Source organism: Camellia sinensis, chromosome 5 (genome assembly GCF_055761805.1).
Source record: "Camellia sinensis isolate YWXY chromosome 5, ASM5576180v1, whole genome shotgun sequence".
Lineage (NCBI taxonomy): Eukaryota > Viridiplantae > Streptophyta > Magnoliopsida > Ericales > Theaceae > Camellia > Camellia sinensis.
Window position 1 is genome coordinate 212,572,695 of NC_138965.1, and position 14,226 is coordinate 212,586,920.

General features: G+C 37.7%; 1 protein-coding gene across 1 annotated transcript; it reads right to left on the bottom strand.

The window, feature by feature from the left end:
* Nucleotides 1-54: 54 nt before the first annotated feature.
* LOC114297410 (ABC transporter B family member 15) lies at nt 55-13,176 on the bottom strand. Its single transcript, XM_028241832.2, has 7 exons — nt 12,718-13,176; nt 12,564-12,618; nt 11,004-11,188; nt 10,467-10,924; nt 9,276-9,816; nt 1,492-3,362; nt 55-1,313 (listed from the first exon to the last, which is right to left on the bottom strand). Exons 1-7 carry the CDS (start codon nt 13,036-13,038, stop codon nt 941-943), a joined length of 3,804 nt encoding a protein of 1,267 aa, XP_028097633.2. The 5' UTR covers nt 13,039-13,176; the 3' UTR covers nt 55-940.
* Nucleotides 13,177-14,226: the final 1,050 nt, after the last annotated feature.

The window sequence follows — 14,226 nt, forward strand, 5'->3', positions numbered from 1 at the left end:
AGTCCTATTTCGCGACTAAGTACTATTTTAGTTGAGCAAAAGAAATATTACAGATTTTTTTTTTTTAGGCTAAATTGTACACTAACAACGACTAATATCCTATTTAGTCGCTGAAAAATTTAATTTTTGCCTACTAAATTTAAATTTAGTCGCCAATTGCAAATATTTATCGACTAAAAAAGTTTAGTAGGTAAATATTGAACCAATGCCGACCAAATTAAATTTTAGTCGCCAAAAATTATACTTTTGGCGACTAAAAATGTTTTAGTCGCCAAAATTAGTTGGCAAATGTGCATTTTCTTGTAGTGAATGCTAGATTTTGAATAGACGCAATGTGTGTGCTACTAGTTTGGCAGTTTCTTCCATTATCATAATCGAGGAAGAGGTTATCTCAAGGATGTGGTTTTTTTAGATTAACTGGCACAAGTCATATGCATTTTTTTTATTTTTTTTGTTTTGGGGTGGGGGGAATAAAGAGCATGTTTGACATTAATGCTATAAGAAGGTGTTACACAACTTTACTTTTGTTCTGGCGCCAACTGAAATGTTCCCTTTGTAATATAGATGAACTTAACCCAAACTGACCTATTGAGATTGTGTGGAACTTCATCCGTAGACATTGGGGTTCCTCAAATCAGAAATGTGGGTATGATGCCTCCTCTAGTGATAAGTAATGGAGTTAGTCCAAGCTGAGTTCGTCTTAGCAGCTCCCTTTGAAAAGTTTTTCCTATTGCAACCATTCTCTAGTGAGTTATGCACATCAAACCTCAATGGGGAACAATTTGCAGGACCAAGCAGCAATTAGCTCCCCTGATTGGTCTCTAGTAGTTCGACAAACCGAACAAGCCTACCTTTTCCCTACTTTGTTACAATTGACTTTCATCCACCCTGCTATGAAAGGAAAAATACGGACACAGACGAACATATGCATGAATGGTTCTTATCCCGATGTGTCATTTTGGTGGAGTCTGACAAGTGAGTAGTATATGCTTTTCTCTCTTTTGGCAACAAGCACATCGTGAGGACCTTCTTCTGCTATCTTCCCATTGTCAATCACTGCTATCGAGTCTGACTTTTGAATCGTGGATAATCTATGAGCTACGATTACACAGGTCCTACTAATCATCAAATTTTCCATTGCTTCTTGTACAACGCTCTCAGATTTACTGTCTAAAGCACTCGTTGCCTCGTCCAATAGTAGTATTGAAGGATTCTTCAATATGGCTCGAGCAAGAGCTATCCTTTGCTTCTGGCCTCCTGATAACTGCACTCCCCTTTCGCCACAGAACATTGCATAGCCATCCTTCATGCAACTGTTGTCATCGGAAGGGGACAAATGCATTAGTGTTAATAATAAAATGGGAAGACCATCAAATTTTCTGCTTCTTCTTCTTCTCTTTTATTTATTTATTTTGTTTACTAGGACTACACGTTAGATATTCAAGTCATAAATGCAGAATTCTGAACATGGGCTACTATTCTAGTGCTCACCTTATGAATTCATGGGCATTGGCAAGTGTTGCAGCTGCAATTATCTCAGCGTCAGTGGCATTCTCATTTCCATAGCTGATATTGTCAAGGATTGTACCTGCAAAAAGAGTGGGTTCCTGACTAACCAATGCTATCTGAGATCTCAGACCTCTCAGGTTATAGGATTTAATGTCAAGTCCATCAATCATAACTGATCCATTCAATGGGTCATAAAATCTCTCAATCAGTCCGATGATGGTTGATTTGCCAGAGCCACTCGGCCCAACCAATGATACTGTTTTCCCAGCTTCAACTTTGAGGCTTAATCCCGTAAGTATAAGTTGTTTGGGCCTTGATGGATAAGCAAAGTATACATCTTTGAACTCTATGTCTCCGTTCAGCTTCTCAGGCTCAACCCCATCCATTTCATCTGGTTCCATCTTACTCTTTCTTTTCAAGATCATGAAAACTGATTTCAGCGCATCGGTGCCCTTCGAGAGGTCTGAAGTCATGGTCCCTGCCTCTGCTATGACTCTCCCGGTCGTCACCAAAATGAAAAATGTCTGAAATAGGTGCCTGTAGGTGATATTATCGTGGTATAACAGTCGTCCTCCATACCAGAATATTAGCCCAGCCATAGCTGCAGTTAGGAACTGTGACACAAATAGACCGATTCCAGCATACCAGGACTGCTTTAGGCTTTCTCTCTTGGCACCTATTTGTGTAGTTGTGAAGACTTTCATGATTTTCGCCTCGGCAGAGAAAGCTACAATTGTTTTGTGATTCCCAATCGCTTCACTTGCTAAGTCACTGCTCTTATTTTGAGCTTTTAAGACTTTCTTTGACATGCTCTTCATTAGGACGCCTCTGGTGTAGAATGACCCAATGATAAGTGGTTGTAAACTGATAATCACGAGTGCAAGTCTCCACGTCAATGATACCCCCAAAATAACTGCTACGATTGCTGCCGACAGGACCTGAGCTAACAATGACAGCCTATCACAAACAAGAGATCTCACCATATTTGCCTCTGTAGCTAGTCTCGAGCAAAGAGCCCCACTTGTGTTGTCTTCTTGATCAAACCACTCAATCTCAAATGTCATAATCTTTGATACCATTTTCTCCCTGACTTGTTTGGTTAAGTGCTCTCCTACGAAGCCGAAGTTGTAATGTTGAACCCCACTGGTGATGAAAATAAAGATACCAAAGGTTAAGAAGGCAAGACTGTATATTTTAGTCTGCTTCTTAATCTCATTGTGATCATTGATGAAGTAGGCAGACAGAAGAGCACCCATGCAGAAAGAATGAATAGGCTGAATGATTCCAAAGAAAAGAGCAGCAGCACAACCCAGAAGAGTCTGGTTTCGTACAGGAGCTGTCATTTGTATTAGATGCCGTAGAGATGGAGTGCTGTTATCATCTTCTTGATGTTTGTTGGCCCTAGTATGTTGATCAAATGATTTGTTTTGGAATTCCGAAACCTCATTTGTTTCTTGAGCCTCTTGTGTGAAACTGAGATCATCGTTAGAGTCCAGTATCACAGAAGGTCCATTATCTTCTACTGAAGTTTGTTGCAGCTGCACCATTATTGAGTATGGACTCTGCTCATTTTGAAGAAGTTGAATGTGGGAACCGCACTCAACTATCTGTCCTGATTGAACAACTGCTATTAAGTTGGCTTTATGGAGAGTAGTGAACCGGTGTGCAACTATTATGGTTGTTCGTCCCACTGAGGCTTGATCTAGAGCATCCTGCACATTTTTCTCAGACTGAGAGTCTAAAGCACTGGTTGCTTCATCTAGCAGCAGGATTCTCGGGTCCTTCAGTAATGCCCTTGCAATGGCAATCCTTTGCTTCTGACCTCCAGACATCTGAATTCCAAACTGCCCAACCTATGATACGAAACAAATTGTACATAAACTTCCATCTTCTAATCATTAATTATTTTTCATGTTTCTTCAGGAACAACCACTGAAGATCTTGGTTTCTATGAGATTTTACACCTATCAACTAAAAGTTTCAAAGTTTGTGTGCTGTATGACATTCTTCCTATAACGATATAAAAATGTAAATGTATTCGTTGATATCAAAGGAAAGACTGGGTACATAGTTATGCATTTTAAAATTGTGCTATTATCAGAAATTGTTATGAAAGGAAGTGGAAAGAGTATAGTGGTCAAAATACTTATTTACAGGCAGATAGGGCATTCGAAGTACAAACTGAACACATTTGCGAATAAGCTGGTACCCATGTAAGAGGAAATTGCTAAATGAACACATACTTCTTTCTTCATTGTTCTTCTTTTTTCCTCTTTGTGTTTGTGTGTGTGTGTGTGTGGGGTGGGGGGGGGGGGGGGGGGGGGGGGGCTTTTTAGATTTAAGCCTCGTTTGGCAACCTTCTGTTTAAGTCAAAAAGTTAAGAAGTTACTATAAATTAACTTAGAAAATATGAGGAAGAAAAACTCCGAAAATATGAGGAAGAAGGAATATATTTCTGTTATATTCAAAACTTCTTATCTTACAAGACCAAATGACACTCCTTATATAGGAGATATTACAAACATCATTATAACCCATTATATGCCACTTACATATTATATATTACCACTATCTACCACTATCATATTATATACATGCCACTATCTACCACCAACACCACTATCATATTCTATACATGCCACTATCTATCACCAACACCACTATCATATTCTATGCATGCCACTATCTACCACCAACACCACTATCATATTCTATACATGCCACTATCTACCACCAACACCACTATCATATTATATACATTAACACAAATTTCCAGCACTCCCCCTCAAGCTGGTTTGAAGATATCTTCCATAGCCAGCTTGCTAGTCAGCTTATCAAATTGCTTCTTGTGTAGTCCCTTCGTTAGCACATCAGCTAATTGTTCACCTGTTGGAAGGTAGGTCATACAGATTATGCCAGCATTGATTTTCTCCTTGATGAAATGTTTATCCACTTCTATATGTTTTGTGCGATCATGTAGAACTGGATTATGAGCTATAGATATAGCTGCTTTGTTGTCACAATAGACCTTCATAGGTGTCGGGTGAGAAAGTTTTAATTCTTCAAGAATTCTTTTAATCCACATTACTTCACAGATTCCATGGGCAACAGCTCTGAACTCTGCTTCTGCACTACTTCTAGCTACCACATTCTGTTTTTTACTCCGCCATGTAACTAGGTTCCCACCTACAAAGGAGCAGTATCCGGATGTTGATCTCCTATCTGTAACACTTCCTGCCCAGTCTGCATCTGTGTATACTTCAACTTGAAGATGTCCATGTTTCTTGAACAGTAAGCCTCTCCCTGGAGTTCCTTTCAAATATCTTAAGATCTTATAAACGGCCTCAAAGTGCTCTGCCCCTGGTGAGTGCATGAACTGACTTACCATGCTGACTGCAAAGGCAATATCAGGCCGCGTATGAGACAAGTAAATCAATTTTCCTACAAGTCGCTGATATTGTTCCCTCTCTTTGACTTCTTCAGCCTTAGCAGCTTGTAACTTCAAGTTAGGCTCGATCGGAGTCTCCACCATCTTACAACCAAGCATACCTGTTTCTCCAAGGAGATCAAGAACATATTTTCTCTGATTAACGAATATACCTTCCTTGGATCTTGCAAATTCCATTCCGAGGAAATACTTGAGGGCTCCCAGATCCTTAATGTGAAATTCTTTTGCGAGTTTCTCTTTGAGGGCTGCTAACTCTGCTTCATCATTACCAGTTAAAATGATGTCATCAACATAAACAATCAAAATTGCAATTTTACTGTTTTTTGAATGTTTATAAAATATTGTGTGATCTGCTTGACTCTGCGAGAAGCCACAACTGATAACTGCCTTCCCAAAGCGTTCAAACCACGCTCTTGGTGATTGTTTGAGTCCGTATAATGACTTGTTCAATCTGCATACTCTGTCACTTCCAAGTCTCTGCTCAAATCCCGGCGGTAGGCTCATGAACACCTCCTCTTCAAGATCACCATTGAGAAATGCATTTTTAATGTCAAGTTGATGTAGAGGCCAATCTGAATTTACTGCAAGAGATAACAGTACTCTGATGGAATTTATTTTAACAACAGGAGCAAACGTCTCCTGATAGTCGATCCCATAAGTTTGAGTGAAGCCTTTAGCCACCAGTCTCGCCTTGTATCTCTCAACGCTTCCATCTGCGTTACATTTTATCGTAAACACCCATTTACACCCAACTGTTTTCTTGTCTTTGGGTAGATCAACTATCTCCCAAGTACCACTTCTCCTTAAAGCATTCATCTCCTCCATAACTGCTAATTTCCAATTCGGATCATCCAATGCTTCCTGTATATTCCTTGGAACAAACAAGTGTGAAATCCTAGATGTGAAAGCTCTATGGTTTTTAGACAGTCTTTGATAGGAGAGGTAATTTGCAATAGGATGTTTAATGCAATTTCGGACACCTTTCCTAATTGCTATAGGAACATCAAGGTCGGAAATAGAAGGAATAGGATTACCTAAAATTTCGATGCCAGAACTCGGGTGGACATTCGGGTCATTAGGATGGACATTCGGGTCATTATTCCTCAGATGAAATCGCTTCCTAGTATAAACCTGAAGCTCAGGATTTAGATCATTTTGTAGTACTTCTCCCCCTAAACAAGAATCTTCTTGACTAGGCACCATAGAACTTGGTTCTCCTAAGTGATCATTATCAGACAGATGTGGTTTTTGTGTAGGATAAATGACATTGGGGAGCGGGATAGAAATATCCCAAAAACGATCTTCTACTCCACTTGTCTCCCCCTGAAGAGAAGTGTTGGGGAAATAGGATTTTGTTTCCACAAATGACACATCCATACTCACTTGAAATTTCTTGGTTTGAGGATCGAAACACTTATATCCCTTTTTGTTTGAGGAATAACCCAAAAAAACACATTTTATAGCACGGGGGTCAAGTTTTGAACGAAATTGACTGGGAACATGAACATAGGCAGTACATCCAAAAACTTTGGCGGGTAAATCAGAAAACAACCTCGTGTCAGGAAAAAAAGTTTTGAGACAATCAAAAGGTGTTTTGTATGTTAACACCTTTGTAGGCATCCTGTTTATCAAATAAGAGGCTGTTAAAATTGCTTCACCCCATAGATATTTAGGAACATGCATGTAAAACATTATAGCACGTGCTACTTCAAGGAGATGTTTATTTTTTCGTTCTGCAATGCCATTTTGTTGAGGGGTATCCCGACATGTAGATTGATGAAAAATCCCATTTTTTTCCAAAAACTCACCCAACTGCTCATTGAAATATTCTGTTCCATTATCAGAATGTAAAATACCAATTTTGGTTTGAAATTGGTTTTCAATCATATTGTAAAAATTTGTGAATAAATTTTTCACGTCAGATTTTTTATTCATCAAATAAATCCAACATAAGCGGGTATGGTCATCAATAAATGTAACAAACCATCTTTTACCAGAAAGAGTAGTGATTTTAGAAGGGCCCCAAACATCACTATGAATCAAATAAAAAGGTTTGGAAGCCTGGTAAGGTTTTGGCAAATAAGTAGAGCGATGAAATTTTGCAAAAATGCAACTTTCACAATGAAAAGAAGAACAATCAATCCCTTTAAATAATTCTGGAAATAAATGTTTCAGATAAAGAAAACTAGGATGTCCTAGCCTATAGTGCCATAGCATTATTTTTTCTCGAACAGAGATTGAACTAGTACTATTAAAGCTCTGAGCTTTTTTATTACTAACAGGCACTTCATCAAAGTAGTAAAGACCTTCAAGCATTCTAGCACGCCCAATCATCATCCCCGAGTTCTGGTCCTGAAATTCACAATGGGATTCAAAAAATGTAACACGACAATTAGAATCCTTAGATAGTTTACTGACAGACAAAAGGTTACAGGCTAAGTTGGGGACGTGAAGAACAGCATTGAGATTAATTTTCTCAGTTAGTTTAATAAATCCTTTTCCTGCAATAGGTGAAAAACTACCATCGGCTATTCTGATTTTGTCATGACCAGAACAAGGGAAATAGGTACTAAATAAATGGGAAAAACTAGTCATGTGATCGGAGGCACCGGAATCTATGATCCACGGAGAGAAGTTTAGGCAAGAGAAGGCTTTAGGATTTCTACCTGTTTGTGCCAACAAAACACTAGGAGTACCGGCTGAGGAGTTGGATTTTATCAGCTTTAAGAGTTGATCAATCTGCTCTTTGTTGAAGGGACCTGAATCGGCTTCATTAGCGGTAGGAAAGCCACGATTCTTCTCTCCTTGTTTGCTGCTTTTCCAGTTGACAGGTTTGCCATGGATCTTCCAACACGTTTCGCGTGTATGGCGAGGCTTGTTGCAAAAATCACACCAGACCCGTGGCTTATCATCAAACCTGCGCTGGTAATTTGCAGCCTTGTTGGCCGCAGCATCGCTAATTAAAGCAGAAATTTCAATTGATTCACCAGTACCTTTTTTCTTAAGCATGACGCTCCTTCGGCTCTCTTCCCTTCTGACTTCGGCAAATACTTCGCCAATGGATGGGAGAGGAGGTCTGCCAATAATTCTTCCTCGCACTTCATCGAACTCGATGTTGAGGCCGGCAAGAAACTTGTAAATACGGCTGTCTTCCACAGTTTTCTTGTGGTGGTTGCAGTCGTCAACCGATTTCCATTCGTATGTGTTGAAGATATCAAGATCCTGCCACAACCTTTTCAATGAATTGAAATATTTGGTGACGGAATCATCTCCTTGACGAATCTCTCCCAACTTCAAAGTTAATTCGAAAACTTGAGATTGATTTCCTAGGTCAGAATACATCTGACTAACATTATCCCACAATTCTTGTGCAGTAGTATAGCACATGTAATTAGAGCTTATATCCTCCTCCATAGAATTGACCAACCATGTCATAACCATGGAGTTTTCAGCGTCCCAATTGTCGAACAGCGGATCATTAACAGCAGGAGCCTTCTTGTCACCAGTGATGTAACCGATCTTTCCTTGCCCACGGATATACATCCGGACAGATTGTGACCAGCGGAGAAAATTATCACCATTTAGGTGGATGGTGGTGATTTGGACAGAGTGAGAGTTGGACGTTTTCACCGGAATGGCAGCGGCAGGGGTTGAAGTGGTTTCAGACGTGACTTCCGACATGGCTATGACGGTTTTAGGGCTGCTGTGTTTTTTGTTGCTCTGATACCAACTTAGAAAATATGAGGAAGAAAAACTCCGAAAATATGAGGAAGAAGGAATATATTTCTGTTATATTCAAAACTTCTTATCTTACAAGACCAAATGACACTCCTTATATAGGAGATATTACAAACATCATTATATCCCATTATATGCCACTTACATATTATATATTACCACTATCTACCACTATCATATTATATACATGCCACTATCTACCACCAACACCACTATCATATTCTATACATGCCACTATCTATCACCAACACCACTATCATATTCTATGCATGCCACTATCTACCACCAACACCACTATCATATTCTATACATGCCACTATCTACCACCAACACCACTATCATATTATATACATTAACACAAATTTCCAGCATCACATCACTCTATCTATTTTCTGCATATCTTTTCGTAAAATGTCAAAAAATTACGAAAATAGTCTATTCCCAAACGAGGTCTTAATTTCTTATTTATTATGGTATGTGGTGGTGTTGGTTGCAACAAACACATCATAACAACTGAATCATTCTTAAAGATCAAAACATACATGCGGTGATAGAAATGATTGAAGTGTCTGGAACTTACTTGTGTGTCATAACTGTCAGGTAATTGACTGATGAAGTCATGTGCATTGGCAGCTTTAGCTGCATTAGTGACCTGTTCCATTGAAGCACTTTCCCTTCCAAAAAGTATATTCTCTTTTATGGAAGTTGCGAAGAGTATAGGTTCTTGGCTAACAAGACCTATCTGAGACCGTAAGCTTTTCAGTTCTAGTGTTTTTATGTTAATTCCGTCCAATAAGATCTCTCCTTTAAGGCGATCATAGAACCGCTCCACTAAAGAGATTATTGTGGATTTGCCTGATCCACTGCTGCCTACCAATCCTACAGTTTGACTGGCCATCACTCTGAAGTCGAAATTTTTCAGTACCATGTGTGTGGGTCTTGAAGGATATGCAAAATCGATATCTTTGAACTCCAAGTCACCTCTAACATCTATAATTGTTTTGTCCCTTTGATCTTCAGAGTCTATAGCTGGAACTCGCTCGATCATTTCTGATATCGTAGATGCATATGTGGCTGCCTCTGCAAAATACTTCATATTGACCATGGAACTCCCAAGGGCACTACAAAAGAAAGTAAATTCAGTAGTCAATTATCTATGCAAAATGTTTCTATTTGTGATCCATGATCCATCTTCTATGTTACATTGACTCTTCAACATAAATCAAATACTGGTGTTAGACACTTGACACTTGGATAAATGTGTGAGATATGTGTTTGATACTTTTTATCGAACATTTCTTATATATTTGTATTCAACACTATCATTATATGCATTTATTGCTGTATAATTACTATAAAATGAGTAAAATACATTTTTTACTCTGCTTATTACATATACCACCATTTTATCTTACATAATAGATTAAAAATATAAAAATATAATCTTTTTTTGCCAAGTCTCAGCAAATTTAAAATTTGAGGTTTGATGGGTTTGCCCTCTGGATATGTGCCCGCACCCGATATCCGTACTCAAGTTCATCTAACATAGTTGTCATATATAGGAAGCAAGGTTTTAAATATCGGCCATTACATAACATATTGCCCGTTATGTATGGGAATTTTGGACGTCCAAAACAATTATTCATTGATATATTAGCCGGTATTGTCTAATATTGACCAATATATCACCGTATCACCAAATATTGGTACATATCTTGATACTTTTATGTAAAACCATGATAGGAAGTATAATGTTAGCATCTAAACTTACAGTCCTCCAGTGACGATGCATACCGCTGCTGCAAAAACATCCCCACCCTTTGCTCCCTTCTTAGTGACCAAGATGCTTCCATACCAGGCCTGGAAAGCCATGACAACAAAAGCAATTCCAGCACTTCCAATGGCAAACCCCTTCACCAGCCCCTGTCTGATACCAAGATCCCGACTTCTTTCTAGTGCATCTGAAAATTTTTTGCTTGTTCGATTCTCGCCCACATAAGAATAAACGGTCCTGATCGATGAAAATGCTTGCTCTGCTATTCCACCAGCAACTCCATAAGCTTCTTGTATTTTTTTGCTAAGCTCTGCTAGCCTTTTTCCATATACTATTCCTGGTACGATCAATAGAGATAGAGCTGGAATGGCAACAACTGCTAGTTTCCAACAGAGGTATAAAGCTACCACTTGAGAACTGATGAAAACTGCTATGTTCATAAGGAAATTTGGAATCTACATCGACAAAATTACTACTTTAAAATCTTAACGAAAGAAAGGTGAAAGTTATAGTGTGGCAAGAGCAGATAAAGACCTTCTCACTGAGAACTGCTTGAATGGTAAGAGCATTGGCTGAAATACTTGATACTACTTGATATGTTGTCAAACTTCCTTGCTGAATGTCAACGAAACCAGCATCCTGCCTTAACACAGCCCATAGATATTTCCTGCGCAGGCAAGAAGTTTGCCGCTCGGCTGTGCGAGCCCAACAGAATCCTTCTGTTAGGATAAAAAAAAAATAATTAGTAGAAGAAACCTATTATAATCAGGTAGATTTCTGGTATGATCAGTCAACTATTGAAATATGAATGATATAATCCATGGCCAACTATAAAGGTAAGTATCTATGCCTAGACTTCTATTGATATTTACCGTAGTCGTTTGCGTGATTTTTTTTTTGGGGGGGATAAATAAACAAACTTTATTAGAAAAGAATCAAAACAATGCAAAGAATACAAGAAGCAAGCCTATAACAGCCCAATGTCTAACTAGTCAAATCATCTACGAAATTGCCAACACATCCAGATCTACCGTAAACATTACCCAACTATAAAGAATAGTGAGCAGCCATCGTTCCAACCACGGAACCGAACAAGACACCCTGAAAAATAAGCCTATTTCGCTCCAACCAAATCAACCACATTAAACAGTGACCTGCAAAGTGACCAACTTGAAGTGTGATTTCATTCCAACCAACTTGTACTTCTTTGGCCAATTTAAAAGCTTAAAAACAGCTATAGCCACACACACACACACATCCACACACCCCAAAAAAATTCAACAATGAAAAAACGTTAGAGCAGAAGATGGTGAAAACAAGCTTGTCCTTAATTCAAAATTAACAATGTTGATATTATTTCTTGCATTTCCTGTATGATATGATGAGGTTTTTAGCTATACAATTTGTTGTTGTGTGTGCGTATTTTTATTTATTTATTTTTGTATCATACAACTTTCTACTTTTTTTATATTTATTTATTATTTAGCTATACTATGTTGATTTTTATTTTTTGTATCAAACAATTTGTTCTTGTGTGTGTGTGTCCTTAATTCAAAATTAACAGTGTTGATATTTGCTTATTTTTTTGCATTTCCCATATGGTACAAGAAGTGGGAGTTGCCTAGGACAAAGTCAAGTGATACAAGGCAAACAAGAGAAAACTAAATAACATCTCCTTTTTTTTTTTTTTTTTTTTTTTTTTTTTTTTGTCATGAGAGCACCTCCATATTAATGAAGCTTATTGTTGTGCCACACAGACAAAGTCACAGCCAGGGGCGAAGGTTAATGAAAGAAAAATTAATATTTGATGTGTTTTTTAAGAATTATTCATACAATGTCATTCCCTTCCTCCGCCCCTGGTCATGGCAATAGGAACTTTTTTTTATTTTTATTTTTTATATCTTAAATTTAAGGATGAACAGTGATTTGCTAGTGTCCTGCACGAAGAATTCATTGAAAAGTTCCCGGTTGTTTTGGCAGAGTAAAGACTGAGTAGCGCCATCATGTGGTGTCAACCAAAGTTTGGAACAATGTGTGCCAAGTGAAGGCATTCAAGTTCAAATTGATAAGCGGTGAATGCTAATTAGTACTCACCCAGAAATGCGCCCAAGCCCACTGCAACGGCTACATAGATTAAGGTCATGGAATCCTACAAATGCAAATATAGCGAAAGGCTATTACGTGAGTAAGAAAATTAAAGATCAATATGTAAGAAAACTATGAACTTGCATTTTGAATTGGGATTGACCTGATTGATGTCATGAAGAGTGAAGGACTTAGAAATGGCATATTTGTTCATTATCTTACTGAGGACCAGCATGATAAGAGGAGTGGATGATCCATCTGCTAAGCAACCAAACGTTCCCAGTGCCATAAACAACATATCCGTGGCGTCTGAGTACCTGAAAATTGCCTGGAATAGCCCTGGTGTTTTTATAGGTTCTGCTTGCTCTCCATTTTTGTCTTGCTGATTGTCAAGCTTAGTATCTTCCATTTCTAATTCCTTGTGTTTTTTTTCTTCTGCTGAACAGAAGTGGGTGTTTATAGAATCGGAAGGTGGGGTCAACATGTTAAGAGGTATCTTCTCTGAAGTTCCTTTGACTGTGATTCCAAAGCATCTTTAATATTGCTTTTTATTTTTATTTTTGAATCTCCATCTCTTGTAGAAGAATCTAGTGTGACCAAAATTTTAATTGCATGATATCGAATCTAGTGTTTGCCTGTGAGCCACAGCAGCAACCCAACAGCATTTGACGAAGTCGTATATTTTGCCCTATATATATACATTTCATTATCTGCAGGCTGCAGCACTGTGTTTTTTTTTTTTTTTTTTTTCTCTAGAATATATAGATACTTAATTGGGTAAATTACGCAATTAGTCTCTATAGTTTAGGCAAAATGTCACTTTAGTGCCTGTAATTTCAATTTGAATAATTTGACCTTTATACTTGCAATTTTGTTGCAATGTGGTTTCTTTGTTATTCATTGTTAACATTTTGAATGGAAAAAAATCACTTGCAGAATTAATGGTCTCTATTTTGAATTTTATTTTGGTCCCTTTAGTTTTGCAAGTAGTCTTTTTCCGTTCCAAATTATAATGGTAAGTGACGAATAGATCACATTATAACAAAATTAATAATATAGGAATCAAATTAGTTAAATTGAAACTTTGCAGATTAAAATGATATTTTGCCTAAACTATAGGGATTAGTAGTGTAACTTGCCATTTATATATAAAAGAGAAACCCTTGAAATTTGCAAATCACTACATTTTGTCTATGTAATATCTTTAAGCTTCTCATTATTATGCATTTGAACTATTGAGCTTGAGTGGGTAATTGAATTGTTTGGGATGTGGGTGGGTGGGTGGGTGGCTTTGTGGCTATTTTAGTCTGGAATTAAAAAGTCTCGTTTGGGATAGATTTTTTAGCTTTTTTGACTTTTGTGAAAGAAAAATGAAATGATTATGGGTTAGATATAACATTTTGTCCTATTCGGCTAAAATAGTCAATTTTGTCTTATATGGTTATTTTAGCCCAAAGTGGTATCCCAAACGGAGCCTTCTGCTGTTAAAAATACAACATGACTTGTAGAAGTTTGAGAAACTTTCAAATTGGTAAAATCCCCAATTTTTTTTGGTTGATAAAACTGCCCCTTTTGGTTTAGTAGATCGATTAATGATTGCCCCAAAAACTATCTAACCTTACTAGTAAGTAATTAAGTTGTTGTTGCCAATGATTATTAGAATTTTTTTTCT